This window comes from Anolis carolinensis, chromosome 6 (genome assembly GCF_035594765.1).
Source record: "Anolis carolinensis isolate JA03-04 chromosome 6, rAnoCar3.1.pri, whole genome shotgun sequence".
Classification (NCBI taxonomy): domain Eukaryota; kingdom Metazoa; phylum Chordata; class Lepidosauria; order Squamata; family Dactyloidae; genus Anolis; species Anolis carolinensis.
In genome coordinates this window covers 34,548,742-34,571,237 of record NC_085846.1, presented here as the reverse complement: position 1 = coordinate 34,571,237, position 22,496 = coordinate 34,548,742, and the positions used below count along the sequence as shown (strand labels likewise).

Here is a 22,496-nt window from a genome sequence, read left to right as displayed (position 1 = left end):
TATTGAAGAGTCTCAAACACCACTCCTATTGTACGAAAACTGAAGCTTTTAGCAGCAGCAACCTTGCTCCACCCCTTTCCTCTGATTGCTCGTATAGGCCTTATTTCAGTTTCCTTTTGCCTTCTGAAACCTAGAGTAGGTGATATTCTCAAGTTGTATCTAATACTGTATCTGATACTACTAGCACTTTTATGGCCCAGTTCTTTTTAGGAGCCAACCCAGGATTTTATCAAGCATGTTTGTTTTATATTGTCTTATTTGTTTTATGACTTGCTTTATTGTTGATTGATTTGTTTTATTGTTGTGTTTTATATTGTCTGTTTTGCCTGGGCTAGGCCCCATGTAAGCCGCCCCGAGTCCCCTTGGGAAGATGGGGTGGGGTATAAAAATAAAATTATTATTATTATTGTATTGAGGTTAAGTCAGAGAATGGAGTCATTTATTTATTTATTTCCAACATTTATATCCCGCCCTTCTCACCTGAAGGGACTCAGGACGGCGTACAAAATTGGCAACAATTCGATGCCTACACATAATTAAAACAGCAATGAAAATCCAATAAAACAATTAAAACAATATAAAGATATAAAACATATGATTAAAATCCATTCCTCCAAAATCCTTGTGCTGTAGCCGTAAATCAGTCCGGGTCATCTTTATCATTTAATCTTCGAAAGCCTGGGCACATAGCCATGTTTTCAGGGCTTTTCTAAAACTCAAAAGGGTCATGCATTCTCTAACCATGTAGAATATATTAATTCTATAGTTAAATCCTAACCACTCTGGAAGAGAGCATGATTCAGTTATAGGATTAATCATAAATGGAAAAAGATTCTTATATTCCCATTCCCCACTTAATAACTTACTGCATAGAAGCGCATATTGTGGTTCAATGATCCAGCATCTTGCTCCTTGGACAGCTCAAACTGAGTAATCAGTTCATATAAGGGGACATATGTGGGTGGGGTGTCAAACAGTGGTATGCCTAAGGGTGTGTAGAAAGAGAGAGAGAACTATAAGCAGAGTTTTTAATGCAACAATTTCTCCATAAATAACTATTCAAAATTTTCTCATCTTTAATACATTTGCACATTCCTGTTTAATAGGGATGACTGATTTACTAACTAACACAAATCAATGTGGTCTCATGGTGGCATCCTGCTTCTGGGAGACACTGGTTCAAACTTCTGGAATTCCACAAATTTACACTAGATGCTGTAGGCAAGATGCAAGCTTGCTGGTTAAAATACTTCCCTTTCTATTTTCTATTCTTATGAACAGGTTTTATAATGAGATATCCCTCCCTGAGACCTTGTAAGAATGAATGGAAATAACTGCAGTACTAAAAGAAGTGATCTAAAACTATGATAAACCCAGTTGTGTACTAAGAAAACACACATATTTCTTCTTCACCAGTTATGCTTTCTCACATCTTCCCCCAAGATTCAGATCTGTCATCTAGGTCTTGAGAGAATCATGGAATCCTCCAGATGTTGTTGGACTACAAACTCCAGCAGCTCTAGCCAGTAGGTTAGAAGAGGTTGTCCCAAAATATCTGTGAGGCTACATGATTACAGTGTTCCCTCACTTATCGCTGGGGTTATGTTCCAGGACCACCCGCAATAAGTGAAAATCCGCGAATTTTATTCTATGTGTGGAGGAGAGTAAACCACAGACCATTTACTACAATGCAGTCTATACTTTATTTTAGCAGTTATGATATACAGTACACCGGCAGAGAAGACGAATGGAAGCTAAATAACCCTTTTTTATTTCCAACCCTTCCCTACCCTCCCCCCTTTATTTCTCCTTTTCCCCCCTTCCAAAACCCTTTGCACACCGCAAAAACCCGCGAAACAGAGAAAATACCAGATAATTGTGTACATTAATATTAATTCAAAACCCACAAAACAGCGAGGGAGTGAAAAGTGAACTGCGAAGTAGCGAGGGAACACTATATATTCAATTCAGATATTTTGCTTTTTTAAAATAGAAATTGAGAGAACGCTAGCAAAATCAGCATAAATTGGTCACAGAAGGTATGGGCAGAAAACAGATAGGGCAAGCATCTTTCTTCATTATTACCAGAAAACTCTGTTCAATCCTACTCTATCTTTTTTTCAGGTTAACATATGTGTATCCCATCACTGCAAGCAGTAACATTTGGTTTATTTAAAAAAGAGAGAAAGGAGAAACAGAGAGAAAGATCAAGAGAAACTTGATCTGAAATTGCAAATAAATAAACAACATATGGTCATAGCTTTGTAAAAACTAGAAAAAGATTGTCAGAATGTGAAAAAGAGTTGACTGTCACCCTAGATCACTAATAGCAAAAATCCTTACTTGAAATTATGACCTACCTGTGCAGTTCTGAAGTTTCTGAATGAAACCTCGAGATACTGGAATAGGTCTTGGAAATTTCAAGAAGAAGCAAGCTGGCAAATCAACACTATTAGCGCTAGTGATTGAGGAGAAGGAGGGTGTCCTGAAAAAGAAGGGATTGACAACAGTATTATATTTATAATCACCCCAAAGCATTTGCAAGTCTACAGCTTGTAAAAGGATACTCATGCAAGACCTTTCCTTATAAAAAGGTAAAGCTTTCCCCTGACTTTAAGTCCAGTCATGTCTGACTCTGGGGGTTGGTGCTAATCTCCATTTCTAAGCCACCTCCAAGGTCATGTGGCCGGCATGACTGCATGGAGCACCGTTACCTTCCCACCGGAGAGGTACCTATTGATCTACTCACATTGGCATGTTTTCGAACTGCTAGGTTGGCAGAAGCTGGAGCAACAGCGGGCGCTCACTCCACTCCCGGGATTTGAACCTGGGACCTTTCGGTCTGCAAGTTCAGCAGCTCAGTGCTTTAACATACTTTGCCACCGGGGCTCCTTCCTTTCCTTATAGGGGTTGCTAAATTCTGTGATTTTTTAACTTTAGGAAGGGTTATCCAACTAACTTATTCATTTTTTTGGTGACCGTGAACTATGAATGCTCTTTAGGTTAGAAAAGTGAGATATTAAATTTTATAACAAATAAATGAAGTCCATTAGTTGGTATTGCATCCTCGGGAGTTTGCTGCTGCATGTGCTAAACAAATAAAGCAAAAGAGCAATCTAAAACACTATACAGATAAGATGTTTTCTTCAGATACTAGAAGCACATTCCAACGTAATGGCAGGCATCAGATTCCCATTTAACTCATATGATAAGAATATATTTCACATTTGAGCCACAACGATTTCAGTGACCTTAAATATATTTCTTTTCTTGCTGAATTGTTCTGAATTAAGGAATTCAGCCCTCATTGTTTCTGCCTACTATCATTCACAGATTAAATTATTACTAAAGAAAAAATAACATGTACGCTGAGAAAATCTATTTAATCTAATATTGTATTTTGTTCACCTTAAGAAATTATTTTAATCCATGAAAATATCAATCTGTTATAAACTTACAAATTGTGTTTTTTTTCTTACCCTTTGTTATCCACAGGATGAGACCCCATAATCAGAGGAGCAATTGGAAGCTTGTTCATAGTTAAGGTTCCTTCAATTGTAACACATACGTTCATGCCCAAGTTTCGAGGAACTGAGAGTAAAAAATATTCAGAAACTTGTAGTTCAAAACACATACTATAAAGCAAAGAGTTAGAAATTGGATACTGCACAATGTGTGTGATATATGAAGTTTCTACTTCTGTGAAGGATAATATCCTTAGATAAGCTATGTTTCTCACTAATTGCAGCAGAGAAAACTAGACCAAATAGATTCTTCCTCTACTTTTAGTGTGTGAAAACCTGCTCATTCTGGCCCTGCCTGGAACCAACAGAAGCCTAAGAGTTCATGTTCACACCTTTTCATTTTACTCCTTAGTTTGAAACAATAGGAGGTTGTAATGCAATCGGCACTACAGAGGGAGAAAATGAATGCACTTTGAAGTAAGATGGTGTGGCCAGACGAATGCACTGAGTCATTACTGTTTGCTGTACTGTGTTGAAGTTGTTTCCTACTTATGGTGACCCTAAGCCAAACTTCTCACAGGGTTGTCTTTGTTCACAAGAGGTTTGCCTTTGCCTTGCTCTGAATCTGAGAGAATGCAACCAGTCCCATTATTGTTACCCCAAGCAAATTGCCCAATTCATAGTTAAGTTTAATACGCAAGATGGATATGGGCAATTCATCGAAAGTCCTCCCTCAATATAGACATTTAGAATAGATATTATCTGATAAAAGAGACCGTACCACCGCCTTCATTCAGAATGACAGGTACTCCAGTACCATCTTCAATCAAATCATATGGTGAAACATAGTATTTCAGATTTATCAGGTGACCTGGAACAGGAAATGGAAAACTTAATAAAATATAGATAACTAAACCAAAAAGGAAGCCTATATGTTAGCATATGATTGTGTTGAATCAAACCTAACCCAGGAGATATAAATTATGAGAACAAAAATTAACAAAAATAAGATTTAAGGGTGTTTTTGAAAGAAACTATCTTCCCCTGATAATTGCACAATTGAAACTTTATCATATAAGAATTTGCAAGATAATGATGGGAAATCCATGGTCCTCCAATTGTTATGAACCTCAAATTCCAGGATGCTAATTGTAGAAGTTGTAGTTCAAAACAAACAGAGAGACAAATACCTCCCAGCAATGGCCTGTCAAGATGTAGCTTCTTTTTTTTTTTTGCTTAATGCAAACAACATTCTGAACCATACTGCTAGTCTACACGAGAGACTAGTGGGAATGGGCTTTGCATAGACAGTATTTCCCATTAACATAATAGTCAAGCATGAATAATTTCATAGTGTTTCTTGTTTTTTATTAATTGTAAACATAAGTCAGGTAATATAAATTCAAATAATGAAATTTCACTTACATTTTCACTCAATATAATGTATCTTATTTACTTAATCTTACCACTCCCAGTTCCACACTTATCAACCTCTTGTGTCTAACAGTTTTTCTTTCCTCCTCTACCCCACCCACTGGGAACAGTTGTGTCTTCATTTCAAGTATTATTTAAAATGATCAATCGTGAAGAGGATGTGATTCAGTTCTTTATATTTTCTTTTACTCTTGCTATCAGAGTCCCATTTCTTTTTACATCCGTCAGTTATGCAGTTGTATTTCAACCTCCTCTCAGAAATATAATTCTGGAGAATACAATCTGCTAAGTATTGAAACCATTTTTTAAATTCCCATTTTTCCTGCTCTGTCCAGCCCAAGGCTACTGTTGCTTGGGCCGGTTCTAGCATATGTTATTCCTCAGAAAAGCTAGCACTATTGTTAAGTGGATACAAAGAATCTATCCTTCTTCCTGCTATTTATTTTCTTTAGAATAAGATTGTCTCCTACCTCCACTCCTTGGAGTGAGATAGCCCACACTTCCATGCAGAATCTTGTCCAAAGGGCTTGCATTGGTGGCTTGCCTAAAAGCAGACAGAACCAGAAACATATAATACACTGGGTGCAGAACTGAAACCATATCATTTTTTGACCTTGTTTCATCAGACATGTTCCAATTGAAGACTTAGGTTTACGACACTAATAGCACAAGTCATTTATTCACATGTCAGTCTTATTACTCCCCTGTGGAACTTATATCCAAATAGGTATAGGATTGTAGGCTAGGATCTACAAAGCGGTAATTACTTTTTCTTTCTGGAGATGCAATGGGGAGGAGCTATAGCTTGTTGGAGAAACAAAGAAGTGTTTCAAAGCACACTGAAGATCAGAGTTTATGTGGACAGCACTCCTTTCATTTAGAGCAGTGGTTCTCAACCTGTGGGTCCCCAGATGTTTTGGCCTTCAGCTCCCAGAAATCCTAACAGCTGGTAAACTGGCTGGGATTTCTGGGTGTTGTAGGCCAAAACACCTGGGGATCCACAGGTTGAGAACCATTTAGTTTTTCTGGGCTACAGAACTAGGAGAAAGGATGTATGTAATAGAAGCACCCACACAAGGATATCTAGTGAACCCATGCTTTAAATGGATGCTGGATTGCCTTCTTCCAAACTCAATCTTTCACTTTCTAGACTATATCAAAGTTTATTAAGCCAACAAGTAAATGCTGAGGTCAATGTGGCAAAATGCTCTTACCAGTACATCACTGCCATCTTTGTAAGATCAAGTTCCAAGGATTGAAGAGCCAAGTACATTTTAGTTTTCAGTTTGCTGAAATAAAGAAGATTTGGTTAAAAATAGATCAGTGGCATTTAAAACAGTCCCTTGAAAGTACATCCCACTGAACTCAATAGCAGATACAGACAGGACTGTGCTGTTAACAAATGTAAGTACTCTCTGGCTGTCAGTAGACCTCCAAGATCCAAGGAAGATACTTTTCCTCAGCTTATCAAGATTGCTATCACGCCAAGGATTCAACAGAGACCTCATCTAGCCTAAAACTCTTTCCTATTAGAAAATTACGACTAGAAGACATTGCTTTGCTAGATATATTCTTGATGCAGTTCTCATCACATCCATACAATAACAAAGACTGGAGAAACAAGACTCTAATCAGCACCTTTTACAGAGTCTCACCGCAACAGTATTTTCCTTACCAAACACTATCCTATCAGTAACTGCAACAGCTGCATTTAGCTCTGCGATCATTTTAAAAATCACTGAAGATAGGCTCCAGCCATGCATGCAGAATTCTGAATACTTTCCATTTATTGTTTTAGTACCTGCTGCAGGCTACCTCGACTCTGCATTTGCTTCCTCATCCAAAGCTGAGGTGACTAGGAAGTATTGTTTAAATGTTGGAAAACAAATGAGTGAAGTCGGCAGTCAGTATATGAGGTGTATGAGCAGATGTGCATCCAGATGAGCAGACTGTCAACTGCTTGCACACAAAAATAGCACAAATACTTGGTCAAGTTCTGGAAGGTTTTCACAAACTAGAGATTATGTAATAAAATGCTTACCTGTCACCTGGTAGTTTATACAGATTCACGAGGCCTTTAAGATGCTTAGAAAATTCATCAAAATTTCTTTCTCTGCAAGGCAAGAAAAAGACCTTAAATTCCAGAGAATTTGAAGAAATGACACATGATTTAAAGATTCTAATTAGATGTATTGGTGGCTTGTGATACCATCAGCCATGGTATTCTTATGAGGCATTTGAAGAAATGACACATAATTTAAAGATTCTAATTAGATGTATTGGTGGCTTTTGATATCATCAGCCATAGCATTCTTATGAGGCATTGGACTGGGAAGTGCTTACTCTTTTCTTAACAGTGTCCCTTCATGCTATTTAACAGATACATGACACAACCTTGAGTTTGGGGTTCACTGCTATCAGCATACTGACAACATCCAGCTCATTAAAAAAAATCTAAAAGAAATGAACCAGCTTGTTATGAATTAGCTTGTTATATGTTTATCTGCATTTTAAAGGTGTTTTTATTTGGTTAACTCTGTTATTATTGGGCTTGGTCCTGCTTGTAAGCCGCCCCGGGTCCCTCTGGGGAGAAGGTGGCGGGATATAAAAATAAAGTTGTTGTTGTTGTTGTTAGGGCACAAATCAAAGCATTTTTATGATCTATAAAGACCATGTGGCTTTGGGACAAGACATTTATAATACTACTCTCCCATGCAACTCTGTTCAGATTTTAAGATATTTGAAAATGGCCTTCTTTTGATGAGGCCTCTAGTAGACACATCTCCAACAGGAACCTAAAAGAAAAGTACCTTCTTTCAACTCCTTGCCAAAAGAAGGAAATCTAATTCATTCTATTGTCCTTCTGCCAAAGGTAGAATTATTTTTATTTTGGCAGGTTTGGAGAATATAAACTGGTTCTGGCCTGATGGAATTCAATCATTTGGATGCTTTCAACCCACTCTCTGTTGAGAAACATATTGACTGAACACTCTAAGTTTAAATAGCCTTTAAGGCAGCCTAAAATACTAAAATAAATTAAAAAGTCAGCATGTAACCACAGAATAGCAATGTCTGAACATTTTTGCTTACAGGAGTGAGTGGGAAGAGCAATTCATCATCATCCTCTGCAGGAAGAATGATAATAGCCAGAAAACCATAGCCATACAACACCATTGGTGTCCAATATGGACAAGAAAGGCAGTTTGCAATGAATTTCATATAGTACTTACCTTAGATGCTGCACCAATTCCGGACAACTCTATAATAAAAAAAAGACATGTATCTCAAAGTCATATAAAGTTGCTCTAATTTTTTAGCTCAAATGGCACATCCCTACAGTGAATACCACTTTCATTTAGGTACAGACATTCCTCTGAATCTTAACATCTCCCCACAGAGCTTTACAGGGTGCCTGAGCTGTACAGCAAATGGGCAGCTGACTTGCTCCTTCGCAGAGTTTAAAAATAGAAGGTCTGGACTTTTTATGATGCTTGGACAAACAATGAAGAAATACACATCTAGTCAAAGTGAAATCAAAGATAGAGGTCTGATTAGACAGGCCAGTATATCCTGCATTCTACTTACCACAGGATTTTCTCCATGATGTGCTACTTTGACATCACACAGTTGTCCAGTAGGATCCAAGTGAACTTCCACATAGAACATGTCTGAAGTTATATAACATTCTGTGCCATTTGCACTAAGATGAGATCCCAGGCTTAAAAAGAGGGAAGAGAAAGACACTCAGACATTAACTTTTATCTAATACCAGTGAATCTCAAGATAATTATCAGGATCTTCTAAATACACTGGAGGTACCTGGTCCTATCTGATTTTGGATGCTACGCAAGGTCAGCTCTGTTTAGAATCTGGGTGGGAGATCACTAGGGAACGTCATTATGCTGCAGTCTATATTTTTGAGGAAAGCAATGCTAAACCTTATTTTAGTACTCCTTTTCTAAGAAAACTGTATGAAGTTCATGTTGCCATAAGTTGAGAGGCAAATTGAAAAGCATACAAATACCTAGTCCCTATACACACTCTTAGAGGCTCATAACTAACAACAATGTGATGGGTTTCTATTATATTAGTTCTCTGATGAAATCAGCAATACAGAAGTCAAGACTAATTTGTCTTACTGATTTCAATGGGAATAATGAAAATTTGGTTTAAAACATCCATGCTCTACACTATAATTTTCTCCTCTATTAATATTCAGTTCACTCTTTCCCCTCAACTCAGCCCTTTACCCCTGAACATAATGGAAATAAAGTAGCATCTATGGTTTTCATGTGCAGTTCAAACAATTAATTTGCTAACAGAAGCTGTCACAAGTATTGCTTTATCTTACTTTTGACAAGCTTAAACTATTGACAAAAATGTACAAAAATGTTACTTCTTGGAGGCTATATTATATCTTAAATGTAAAGTAGAGGAAAAGAATATACAGCAAAAGGTCAACATGAGGTTAGGATATATTTGTTATTGAAGCAGAAAGGCGATCTTCATTCTCTCATTTAAGTAAATAGCAATGACTATTTGAGAACTATATTATTACATTTTCTTGATTTTACAATTAGTAGAGATAATAATCTAATTTCTTTCAATGATACATTTCAAAGTAAGCTTTCCTTTCACAATACCGACATAATTTGCTGTCCAAAAATTCACATCACATGGGTGACATTCGCTAGACCTACAAACAACCACCTCAAGAAGCACATATCCCAACGCTCTAATAGATCAATCTATACAATCCATACCACTGTATGTCACACTATAAGGGAAGCAGGACTGCTTCCAATGCTGCTCTTTTAAAGGGCTTCTTTGATGAGCTAACACATGATGTATTTGTGCTGAAGTTGATATTCATTACTTCCATGCATGGACTGGTATATTTCTTCCAACAAGTCTTACTGCCTGTGAAAACATCATATTTTTTTTCGAATTGACTAATATCTTTAATAGGATAAAAAATGACTCACCCATTTTGTCGAGCAATGGATTCCAAACGATCTGTCATGGCAGGTAGTGATGTTACTAAGAGGAAGACAGTTAGTTTAGATTTATGTACAGATATAGGTTAATTTAAATACATTTCAGCAAGTCTAACGGTAGCTGGTATATGTTGGTATATGGGCTGTTTCTTTGCTCTTACCTAAATTATTAGAACCCGTGTTTTTTATTCAACAACACTGATGCTCCCTTTTCTCTTTCTATTGAGTTATTTAGAAGTCTTGTGACAAGGTGAGATAGGTTTTGAATTCTGTAAACCAATTCATAATGTTTACCATTTCAAAGAGAACACCTCTGTGTTTTTATACAATGATCCATACCAATTATGCAGGAAGTGACAAGAAGTAATGATATCTGGCTTTCACTTACATCCAAATTATACTATTATTTGCTTCACTGCCTGAAATTCTGGCCCTGACATGTGGGAAAAGGCTCTTAGGAATGATGGTGCCAATTGCCTGTGTAACCCATTTACACCAAAAATAAGCAAGGAATTTGATAGAAAGTGAAGTAAATCAAGCAGTTCTAAGACAGTATAGAAACTATCTGTATTCAGTAGCCTCTTGAGTTTAGATACCTTAATGGGCCTGCCCATTCTGAGATGGAAAATAATGTTTCTTCTTCTCCCTGACCTCAAGTTACAATTCTAGGATTCGGCACAAGACTGATAGCCAGAACTCATTCTCTTGATAAATCACAAATTCTTGGCTGTTCGCTCACACCTAAGATTTTCAACCTCTGCCAACCACTCATGAAAGACTGAAAATTTGGTATCTGACTGCCCTCAGAAAACATGAATAGAAGTCACTGAAGGGCTATGGATGCCTTAAGAATATATGAGGCTCTCCTGACGTAGAGCCTCTTCTAAGTATAGAGAGATGGGAAAGAACCTTTTAGATAGCCTCTTAGAATTCTGGACAGAAAATTACCATTTTTGTAGCAAAGATTTGGAATTAGTACCTTTTTAAAGGAAGTAGATTGAGCAGATGCATAAGAAATTGTTCATTTTTAGGCAAGCAATAAATGCTTACGAGTTTATTAGAATACGTATGATACAAAGCAGAGCTCAACTTAGCCCAGTGCAAACCAGTACGAATACCAGCTAAAAAACAAATCTACTGTTTTGTCCTTATGTTGACAGAGACTAATGCTGAAATCCTAAACACGGTTGCAAGGAAGTATACCCCTCTCATTACAGTGGGACTCAAATATATTTAGACATGGAAAATGTTCAACAGTTCAAATAAAAAGGATTCAGAGTTTCGGGTGCACCAGTTCCTGTGTCCAATTTTCTGATGATCTCAGTGATCTAATTTGGTCTTACAAACCTTTCAAGGCTTTCTGTAATGTTTCCAAGCAGCTGACAAGATTCTGGTGACCTCCAGAGTTCATTACAACTCGTTTTTCCTGTATTCAGAAATGAAAGAGAAAAGGTTGAGAGAAGGTTTCAGGACGCATTCAGTAATATTGCAAAAGAAAACGAACAACTAAAAAACAAACACGGTCAACTGCATTCCTAGAAAAGTTGACCTTTTTTGCACTATTACTGAAACTCCCAACGTAAGTGCATTGTGCCTCACAATGCTTGACTGTGCATATAGAGTACATTAAGCCAATGAATGATTCACCATTGCCTCACCACGAGCTACTTTCAGTGGGACACTGGATTCTATGAACAGAAGGATGGAGTGGCCATGGGGAGCCCTCTCAGCCCAGTAGTAGCAAATTTCTATATGGAATACTTTGAAAAACAGGCCCTAGAAACAGCATCAAAAAAGCCAACTGTTTGGTTCAGATACGTAGATGACACTTTCACAATTTGGAGCCATGGAGAGGAAGAACTCAGCAAGTTCCTGGACCATCTTAACAGCATCCACCCAAACATCCAATTCACCATGGAAAAAGAAAAGGAAGGAAAACTGCCATTTCTAGATGTTCTGGTCATCCGCAAACCCAATCAACAATTGGGCCACACAGTTTACAGAAAACCTACACACACAGATAGATACCTTCATAAAAACTCCAACCATCACCCAAGTCAAGAAAGGAGCACAATCAAAGCCCTGACAGACCGTGCACAAAGAATCTGCGAACCTCACCTCCTCCAAGGTGAACTCAACCACCTAAACTGGGCTCTACAGGCCAATGGATACTCCACCACAGACATCAGAAGAGCTGCAAGGCCAAGAACAAGCCATGAGAGTCAAGACAAAGATCCACCCAGAAGAAAGGTGTTCTTACCATACATCAAGGGAACTACTGACCGCATAGGCAAATTGATGAAAAAGCACAACCTACAAACTATCTACAGACCCACAAAGAAAATCCAACAAATGCTACAGTCAGCGAAGGACAAGAGGGATCCTCTCTCCTCTGCAGGAGTCTACCGGATACCATGCAGCTGTGGACAAGTCTACATAGGGACCACCAAACGCAGCGCCCAAACAAGAGTCAAAGAACATGAAAGGCACTGCAGACTAATTCAACCAGAGAAATCAGCCATAGCAGAGCATTTGATGAACCAGCCTGGACACAGAATACTATTTGAGAACACAAAAATGCTGGACCATTCTAACAACTATCATGTCAGACTACACAGAGAAGCCATTGAAATCCACAAGCATGTGGACAACTTCAACAGAAAGGAAGAAACCATGAAAATGAACAAAGTCTGGCTACCAGTATTAAAAAACTCAAAAATCAGAACAGTAAATAAAAAGCAATACTCTGAAAACAGAGGATTTCCAGACATGAATCAACCAAGGGCAGTTAACGACTCTAAACAAAGGATGCCCCAGAGGCAAGAAGAAGACAGCAGATAAGCTTTTCAATGCTAATTAAAGTGATTAACTACACAACATTCACACTGACCTCTCTCACCCTAGACTTTCCACAGATATATATTAACCCAGGGGTCCTCAAACTTTTGAAGCAGAGGGCCGGTCTATAATCCTTCAGACTGTTGAGGGGCTGAATTATCATTTGAAAAAAAATACAAACAAACTCCTATGCGTACTGCACTTGTCTTATTTGAAGTGCAACAACAACAACGAAAGAACAATACAATATTTAAAAATGAAAACAATTTTTACCAACATAAACCTATCAGGATTTCAATGGAAAGTGTAGGCCTGCTACTGGCCAATGAGAAAGTCAAGTTAATTAGGATTGTTGTTGTTGTGTGCCTTCAAGTCATTTCAGACTTTGGCTGAGCCTAAGTCTAAAATTAATTATTTATTTACTGCATTTATTTACTACATTTATATCCCAACCTTCTCACCCCGAAGGGGACTCAGAGCAGCTGTACATACAATATATTATATTATTAGCAGAGCACAATATTAGCATTATATATTACTATCTTGAACTATACCACTATACTATTATATAATATGTAATATATAACATGTAATTAATATTATTATATGATATTATTAGTATTATACTGTATAACATAATATTATTATCAATATTATATGTATATACAATATATTATATTATTAAAACTGATATAACATATTATATTATAAAACTGAGGGCAGGGGCCAGGCAAATGACCTTGGAGGGCCGCATCCGGCCCCCGGGCCTTAGTTTGGGGACCCCTGTATTAACCTCTTTGCTTAGTTTTCTCCATACCTCACAACCTCTGAGGATGCCTGCCATAGATGTGGGCGAAACGTCAGGAGAGAATGCTTCTGGAACATGGCCACACAGCCCGAAAGACATACAACAACCCAATGAATGATTGCTTAGCACGGCTCTACAAAATGGTGGCAAGAGAATTATTATTTCTTTCTTATTCATTTTTCACATCTGCTTTCTATGTTCCTAGGAATTAGGAAATGTCTTAACAAAATAAGTAGTCCTGACAATATACCTTTCCTACCTCAACTGTCCAACACCACTAATCTTTTCTTATAAAGCTTAATGCATAAAAGCACTATGTATTACCCAACTCTATGGGTTTTGGGAAATGCACACAAACTGCTAAAGTATAATGTTCTAAAAAAGTAGAAAATGCCAATTACAGAAACATGTTCTCAAGAAGTTTCACCGGATGCATATGCCTACATTGTGCCAAATCCTCACCATAACTTGGCGGACAAGTTTCATTGTTTCTGTCCAAGGTCTGGTGTTGGGATTAAACTTGACATGAAGCCTTTCTAGTAGTGAGCTCATCTTGTTCAGCTTTTCAGATTCTGTGAGAGAAATTGAGATCAATAAACATTATCTTGAATCTAAATTCAAAGAAGCAGAAGTTTAGTTTTCAAGTTTCATACACAATTATTTTTCAAGTTTTCTGCAAGCAAGATACCACTACACTACACATGTAAGCATGCCTCACATAATGAAAGCATGACCCAAACATTAATTTTCATTGCACCAGTCTGAAGTATGGGTCATCAGAAGATAGCAAATGGCAACACAAAACCACATGATTCCTTTCTATATGGACGCAGCTGTACTGAAATATTTTGTGGGAACCACAAGCATATTTGGGACAAAAGCTAGTACCATAATATAAAAACCCAGCAGTACACCTCATATATATATAGCAAAAAATCCTGTAAACTCTCTTCCATAAATTTCATTGGTAAGTTCTATTACATTCTGCAAGCTTTCCTAGAAGATCAAAGAAATTATACTGGTTAAGGGGGAGAGGGATTCCCCCCCCTTTACAATTATGACCAACCAAAAATATCAGAAAATGGATGAGGAAGCTTTAAATTCTTCACACCTCTTTATTAAGTGGGACATTAAGCAAAACAGAAGGAAAGAGGAATTGATGTCAAACCTATGAAGGGATGTGAAGCACATGGTCTCTCAGATGGTACTGTACTGTAACTCCCAGAACAACTTACCATTAGCTATGATGGCTAAGTTGGGATTTTAAGTCCAACAGTATCTGGAAGGGCACACGATTCTCACTAATTTAGCAACAGCTTTAGGAGGAGATATAGGAGAAAATACTGTAACAAACAACTGTGTGCATTAATATATAGATTTCAGATGATACCTCAGTAACTAGGATAAAGGAACAAGAAATGGGCAACCCCTCACTTTTCAATAAACACAATTTTCCCTCTTATCTTTTCCTAACACCAAGCCTCACTACTCAGACCAAGTAAAAGTTCTGGAAAACTGAAGCACTTGTTTACAGATCCTAGTAAATCCCAGTTAGTTCTTCTAATAAGAGTATAGCAACATTGTAGATCCTGGATTTTTCTCCAGCAAAAGTCTCCATATCTAGAATGCAGAGGATAGTAATGTTACAGCTTCACTAACTTTATTTATCTTGAAAAGAAAGTTAGGGTGTATTCAGTAGTATTCCAGCTCAGTTGGAGGTGTGTAAATGCATTTTTGAATCTAATCACTTCATTGGGAGCCTCAAAATTGTTGCCCAAAATTTACATTATGACCAGAGGGACAAAAGTAATTCTTAAGAGTGTTTTGAAAAATCCACACAGGTTGTGTCTCTTATGAAATAATTCAAAATAGAGTTTGAATAAGTAAATTGATAAAATAAGTACAGTAGAAGGAACATTCACTATGCAAATCTGGAGTAGACAATAAAAGATGAGACAATATAAGAAAACAAAAGAAATCAATGTGAATCCTGAAGGAAAATCTTCTACTTTTGTTAGAAAAGATATAATAGTTGGAATTTTTTTCTCTCACTTACCTTTTTCTTATACTAAATAATATGTATAAAGGTATCCCTCCTCCACCCACATCTTTGACAATACAGTAGACTTGTGTGTAGAATTGTTTAACTGACATGCCTCCGTAATTTGCATACTGTACTTTCTCATGTTTCCCATCTCCCCCCCCCCTTCTCCCCCTTTTATTGTTCATTGGAGTTACAAAAACAAAAATTTATTAGCAGGAAAAAAATCAAAATAATCTACAATTCAAGAAAGTCAGCATGGGGGGCTGAAATACTGATACCTTTGCTTTCAGATAGTTAAGTATACATACTTTGTTTCATGTACACACACACACACATTGCATAACACATTACAGGTGTCTCTCTGTACCTGTGGTTTTCACTTCTGCTGATTTGATTAAAATGTTCTAAGAATCTCTAGTTCCTCCAATGCGACTCTGTGGTCAACTTCCTCCAGTCATGCTGGAGGACCAAGTGATTTTTATAGATAAGATCTTTCTAGGAATCTCTAACACAATTTTATGGTCAGCAGAAGTTGACCATAGTGTCATATTGGAAGACCTAGAAATTCCTAAAGAGGTGTTTCGCTGAGGTAAACACAGCAATTTCTTTATTTGCACTTTTTCACTCTCAATGCAGTCCTGTATCCCTTTCTGGAGACAGTATACTGAACTCCCTGGTATAGCCTATGGGTGTTTAGAAAAGCATGTTGATTGTTTATTTCCTGTTTTTTGTTTATTTGGTTGCTCACACCCCTTCTTCCTGAGTCCCATGTATACTCCTTTTGTTCCCGGGGCAGCATGGGTTTGCCAATAATCTTTTTTCATCCAGATTCTTCACCGTGAAGCACATGGTGAAAGAATGTCCCTGTATAATTATATTTATTTCTATGCCACTTTTCTTTCTTAACAGAGACACAAAGCAGTGATGAATACTCTTGAAGTCAGGCAGGCAAAGCTGATGACATGCTCCAGTTTTCCTGACACTTTCACAATACCTGAAAAAGCTGGACCTATGTGTCATTATGCACAAACTGCAAACAAGTATCCCTTTATAACTTTAACTTACGTTTGGTTCTATTGCCTGTGCGTGGGAGAGTGGGAGGTCTTTCTATTGTAGCTTCTGCCTGGGTGTGCCATAATTTCTGCTCCCAAACCTCTTATTTTAAACTCAAACCCCAGCAAATATGGAGGGTTGATTCTGACTATGTGTATAATATGAAACAGAAATGAACTTAATTTTTAGATAGAGGTCTGGTGTGTAAGGTATCTTGCTATGTATGTATGTGCAGGTAGTCCCTGGGTTACGAACAAAATAGGATCTGTAGGTTTGTTTTAAAGTCAGAACAGGTACTTTTAAAAAGTGTAATTCCAATCAATTTTTTAAAATAGTTTTGGATAGCGTAGGGAAGGATTAACACCCCCATGGAGTTTGTTTTGTTGTCTGTGCCATTGTTCAGAAGATTTCACCTCACTTTCTGTTCCTGTGGTTAATTTTAGAAAATATGGCTTGTTGTGGAAAAAAGGTTTGGTGGTAAAGCTTCAGTGGGGACACCTTTTCCCCATGATAACTCCTTCAGGAATGAATTCTCTTTCTTAGGGGTTGATTTTCTCTCATTTTGTGTAACTAGGGGTGGTATATAATTAGATGTTTGTAACTTAGGGACTGCCTGTACAGGTATCCTGGGCTGGATCTACACTGCAATGTATAAGGCAGTTTGACCTGCACTGAACTGTAGTATGAGAGTCTACGCCATATGAAACAGATATAAAAGTCAAACATCTAATCTAATCTAAATCTAATCTAATCTAAATCTAATCTATCTAAATCCATAATAAAAGTGAAAACCCGTATGTGTGTATGTGGCACACATGTCCGCTCACACAGACAGCCTCCGGCCTCCACAAACAGGCTACACTTCCCACTCCTAAGAAGCTAGCAAGTAACTACTTTGCACTGACATTGCAGTGACAGCGAGCGCCACAAACATGTATCCCAACCCCTTCCAATGTCCTCCCCAAACACTACACACCACCACCCAAGGAATGTTTTCATTTGGGGACCATTTCATCCTACATTTTGCTTTTTCTTCCACCACAGGCAGGCATCCCAGGGTTCTCTATTGCTGTGGAATTTGCATGACCACGCCTACTCCCCTTCCCTATCTGTCTGTATAACAAACAGCAAAATTGAGCTGCAACTAAACTTACTGGAGGAGTTTGGGAGATTGAAGTTGTAGTTTACCCTGCATCAAGTCAGAGCATTGTGACTCCTACTGGGGAATTTATAGTTGTACTTCACCTACACCCAGAACGCTATGAACCCAAACAATGGTGGGTCTGGGCCAAATTTGCCATGCATACCTGATATGCCCAGATTTGAAGACTGATGGGTTTGGAGGGGAATTGGTCTGGACATTTGGGATTTATAATTCACCTGCAATGAATGAGCACTTTGAACCCCACCGATGATGGACCAGGACCAAACTTGCCACACAGTGCCCCCATAACCAATACAATGTATTGGACAAGTTGGGGGGAAAGGGAGTTATAGTTCAGCTGCATTTGGCTCTGGGAATTGTAGTTCACCCTTATCCAGACAGCACTGAACCCAGCCAATGACGGATCTGGACCAAACTTGGCACACTGCCTCATCGTACCCAACTATGCATACAGGCACGGTGCCAGGGTTTATTGACCTTTGTTCTGTGAGTTGTAGTTCACCCTTATACAGACAGCACTGAACCCAGATGACTTCGGATCTGGATGAAACTTGGCACACAAGTTTCTCAAATGACCCGGGCACTGCCGGGTCCCCAAGCTAGTTTACTGATAAAAACCATTATTTACAAGGCTTGCTAAATTGTCTGATTTTCCTTTTTATGAAGTACAGCAAAAACCAATTCCAGCAGTAACCACTGTAAATACTGTACGTTGTTACTAACAGATTTGGATAAATGTCTAGGTGGCATTCAGAAACCTTTTATTGTTAACCATTTTTTGTGAGTAAAGCACTGACCTAAGAGGACTCAATTTGGGATATGGACTCACAGTTTAAGAAGCAGTGGTCTAGGAAACTTGACATGAATATAATTGAACCTAGCATGAGCAATGAATTAGCCATGAACATAAAATCTGGCTTTCTCCCCCTCTGATGAGTAAAGTATGCTGTTGTCATATTCAGACCTGAGTTCCAACCTGTAGATCATTACTTTTCTATTTGTTCCAACAAAGCCATATAATATAGATACTGGTAATGTGTAATGGTATATAGTATGACTAGATATTGTCCATGCTGTTGCTAATGTAATTCTAAGCAGGGGAAAGTAGATGAACATCCTTAACTTGGAATTACTGAATGGGAGTTTGTTGAGAGGGTGGACAATTTATATGAAACAAATCTTGACAGACATATAGGGCTGGATCAGAAAAAAATGAGTAAGAGTAAGAGGACTGGGCTTGAAGATGTACGGCATGGCTTAGCCCATATCTAATTGTCTATCCCACCTTTAGAATTATAGAGGCAAAACATTGCAAAGTCAGCTGTTTAAAACTTCAGTCTAACAGACATGGGCAAACTTCAGTCCTCCGGGTGTTTTGGGTTTCAACTCCCCACAATTCCTAACCTAAGGATGGCTGGGATTTGAAATCCAAAACACCCAGTGGGCCGAAGTTTGCCCATGTCTGGTCTAAAGGAAGGGCCTTCTACCAATCTACAGAATCCAAATTACAGTAAATTACTGATTAAGCAGCTATCTAGTATGCCACAATGTCTGCAGAGAAGCAAGTCAAGGTGGATACTAGAGGGAAAGGTGGATAGATTACAGGGCCCAATCCAAATTGATTTTTCAGGTGAGGAATTCTTCTTGATGCAGTTTGTTGGACCTGAAGTGGTAGCAAGTATAATGTTCACATCTACAATTTTAGCTTTCTGTATCAACACTACTCACTGGACTACTTCACCTCCAGGTATTTTGGGCTTCAGCTCCCACAATTCCTAACAGACTACTGGCTGAATTGCTTTCTGTTTTCTGGGCTGTATGGCCATGTTCCAGAAGCATTGTCTCCTGATATTTTGCCCACATCTATGGCAGGCATCCTCAGAGATAGTGGGGTATGCTGGAATCTAGGCAAGGGAAGTTTACATATCTGTGGAAGGTCCCGGATGGGACAAAGAACTCGTCTTGTCTGTTGGAGGCAAGTTTGAACATTGCAATTAATAACCTTGATTAGCACTGAAAAACACTGCAGCCTCAAGGAATGGCTGATTTCTGCCTGGAAGAATCCTTTGTAGGAAGTTTTAGCTGGCCCTGATTATTTCATGTCTGGAATTCCCCTGTTTTCATAGTGTTGTTCTTTATTTACTGTCCTGATTTTAGAGTTTTTGAATATTGGTAGCTAAATTTTGTACAGTACTTTTTTACTGTTTCCTCCTTTGTTGAAATTATCCACATGCTTGTGGATTTCAATGGCTTCTCTGTGTAGTCTGACATGGTGGTTGTTAAGAGTGGTCCAGCATGTCTGTGTTCTCAAATAATATGCTGTGTCCAGGTTGGTTCCTCAAGTGCTCTGCTATGGCTGACTTCTCTGGTTGAGTTAGTCTGTAGAGCCTTTCATGTTCCTTGATTTGTGTTTGGGTAATGCCGTTTGGTGGTCCCTATGTAGACGTGTCCATAGCTGCATGGTATACGGGAGACTCCAGCTATTAGGAATTGTGGGAATTGAAGTCCAAAGCACTCGGAGGGCCCAAGTTTGCCCATGCCTGCTCTATATGGATCATATTATACAGTTCACGCTGCGTAATATGGCAGTGTAGACCCCGCCTCAAAAATCTTAAATCCCAAACACTTGTAGTGCAAACTCATTTCGGATATAAGGATACTCAACCTGTCCGGCCATGCACGCCTTAGCCTTCGTAAACCCGTTGCTCACAAAAAGCCCTTAGTGTGTTTTCTTAACGTCAAGACACATGAATGCGGCCATTATTGGGAGTGCTCCCACTTTGAGGCCTTGGTATAACTCCCAGCCCGGCTTGACTCACCCTCCGAGGTGCCCTGGGCGGCCTTCATCCTTCAGGGGGGCGGAAGGGAGGGAGAGGGGCCAGGCGCCCCGCTTCGCTCTCCCTCATGCGGCGGCGAAGGAAGGCTCCTCTCTGCTCTGAAGAGAAGGCCCTAGCCGCCTGCAACCTCCATCCCACTGGTGGCCGCGCGAGACTTCAACCTCTCGCGAGATTTGGGAGAGGAGAGCAACAAGCGCGAGAGAAGCCGCGGCGCGTGGGAAGCCAGCCAATCTAGCGGCAGAAAAGACTTCTCGCGAGGCTTTAATTTCCACCTCCCTCTTTAAAAAATAAATAAATCAGGTCATGCTCTTTCACCTTCCAGGAAAACGTCTAATGTGCTTCCTTTCCTTCGCTTTAGACCAGGCATGGGCAAACTTCAGCCCTCCAGGTGTTTTGGACTTAAACTCCCACAATTCCTAACAGCCTACCAGCTGTTAGGAATTGTGGGAGTTGGGAGTCCAAAATACCTGGAGGGCGAGGTTTGCCTGTGCCTAATCTATATGGATCCTATAATACAATTCATGCTGCATAATTTATATGACAGTAGATCCTGCCTCAAAAATCCAAAATCCCAAACACATGTGGTGCAATCTCATTTCGGATATATTAAGGATGCTCAACCTGCACAGCCCTGAATGCCTTAGCTTTCGTACATCCATTGTTCAGGCAAGGCCCTTTTGTGGGTTTTCTTGATGGCAAGACACATTCGGATTCTGATTTTAAGCAATTATTTTAATTGACACGTTTTAATGTGATTTGAAAGTATATGTTGTTCAAGGCATGGAATTATGCCTTTGTTGTTAAGCCACCCTGAGTCCCCTTCAGGGTGAGAAGGGCGGGATATAAATAAAATAAATATATACACAATTTGTAATGAGGTGTATTAAATAGCCCAGTGCAATTAAAGGAAATCAATGTTTTCATTTGGGTTGCTGAGCATTTTCTGGGCTGTATGGCCGTGTTCCAGAAGCATTATTTCCTGATGTTTTTCCTGCAACTAACAGAAGCTGAAGAGATCAAGAAAAGGGGGCGAGAATACACAGGAGATCTGTATAGGAAGGATAATAATATAGAGGATAGCTTCGACGGTGTGGTGAATGAATTAGAACCAGACATCCTGAGGAGTGAGGTTGAATGGGCCTTAAGAAGCATTGCTAACAACAAGGCAGCAGGAGATGACGGGATCCCAGCTGAGTTGTTGGAAGATAATGCTGTCAAGGTAATGCATGCCATATGCCAGAAAATATGGAAAACACATGAATGGCCATCAAATTGGAAAAAATCAATTTACATCCCATACCCAAAAAGGGAAATGCTAAAGAATGCTCAAACTTCCGTACAGTGGCACTTATTTCCCATGCCAGCAAGGTAATGCTCAAGATCCTGCAAGGCAGACTCCAGCAATACATGGAGCAAGAGTTGCCAGATGTCCAAGCTGGGTTTAGAAAAGGCAGAAGAACGAGAGACCAAATTGCCAATATCCGCTGGATAATGGAGGAAGCCAGGAAGTTTCAGAAAAACATCTATTTCTGCTTTATTGACTATTCCAAAGCCTTCGACTGTGTGGATCATAATAAACTGTGGCATGTTCTTGGTGGTATGGGGATACCAAGTCACCTTGTCTGCCTCCTGAGAAATCTGTATAAAGACCAAGTAGCCACAGTAAGAACAGACCACGGAACAACAGAGTGGTTCAAGTTGGGAAAGGAGTATGGCAGGGCAGGGCTGCATACTTTCACCCTCCCTATTCAGCTTGTACGCAGAACACAACATGCAACATGCAGGGTTTGAGGAATCCAAGGCCGGAGTTAAAATTGCTGGAAGAAACATTAACAACCTTAGGTATGCAGATGATA

At 38.9% G+C, this 22,496-nt stretch overlaps 1 protein-coding gene across 3 annotated transcripts in view; it reads right to left on the bottom strand.

Annotated features, from left to right (window-relative positions):
• Positions 1 to 20,808, bottom strand: part of med1 (mediator complex subunit 1) — a 31,361-nt gene extending 10,553 nt beyond the window's left edge. The window contains exons 1-13 of one of the 3 annotated variants that reach the window (XM_062984484.1): positions 20,623 to 20,808; positions 14,004 to 14,113; positions 11,243 to 11,321; positions 9,884 to 9,938; positions 8,484 to 8,616; positions 8,129 to 8,157; positions 6,940 to 7,011; positions 6,113 to 6,187; positions 5,369 to 5,442; positions 4,246 to 4,335; positions 3,480 to 3,591; positions 2,361 to 2,485; positions 867 to 985 (exon numbers count right to left, since the gene is read on the bottom strand). In XM_062984484.1, coding sequence (XP_062840554.1) covers positions 867 to 985; positions 2,361 to 2,485; positions 3,480 to 3,591; positions 4,246 to 4,335; positions 5,369 to 5,442; positions 6,113 to 6,187; positions 6,940 to 7,011; positions 8,129 to 8,157; positions 8,484 to 8,616; positions 9,884 to 9,938; positions 11,243 to 11,321; positions 14,004 to 14,113; positions 20,623 to 20,650 — 1,101 coding nt within the window. In that variant the 5' untranslated portion in view covers positions 20,651 to 20,808. Of the gene's footprint in view, positions 1 to 866; positions 986 to 2,360; positions 2,486 to 3,479; positions 3,592 to 4,245; positions 4,336 to 5,368; positions 5,443 to 6,112; positions 6,188 to 6,939; positions 7,012 to 8,128; positions 8,158 to 8,483; positions 8,617 to 9,883; positions 9,939 to 11,242; positions 11,322 to 13,550; positions 13,675 to 14,003; positions 14,114 to 20,622 lie in introns of those variants that run through there. The other 2 variants (XM_003222553.4, XM_062984483.1) reach the window with 2 other exon arrangements.
• Between the last annotated feature and the right edge of the window lie 1,688 nt (positions 20,809 to 22,496).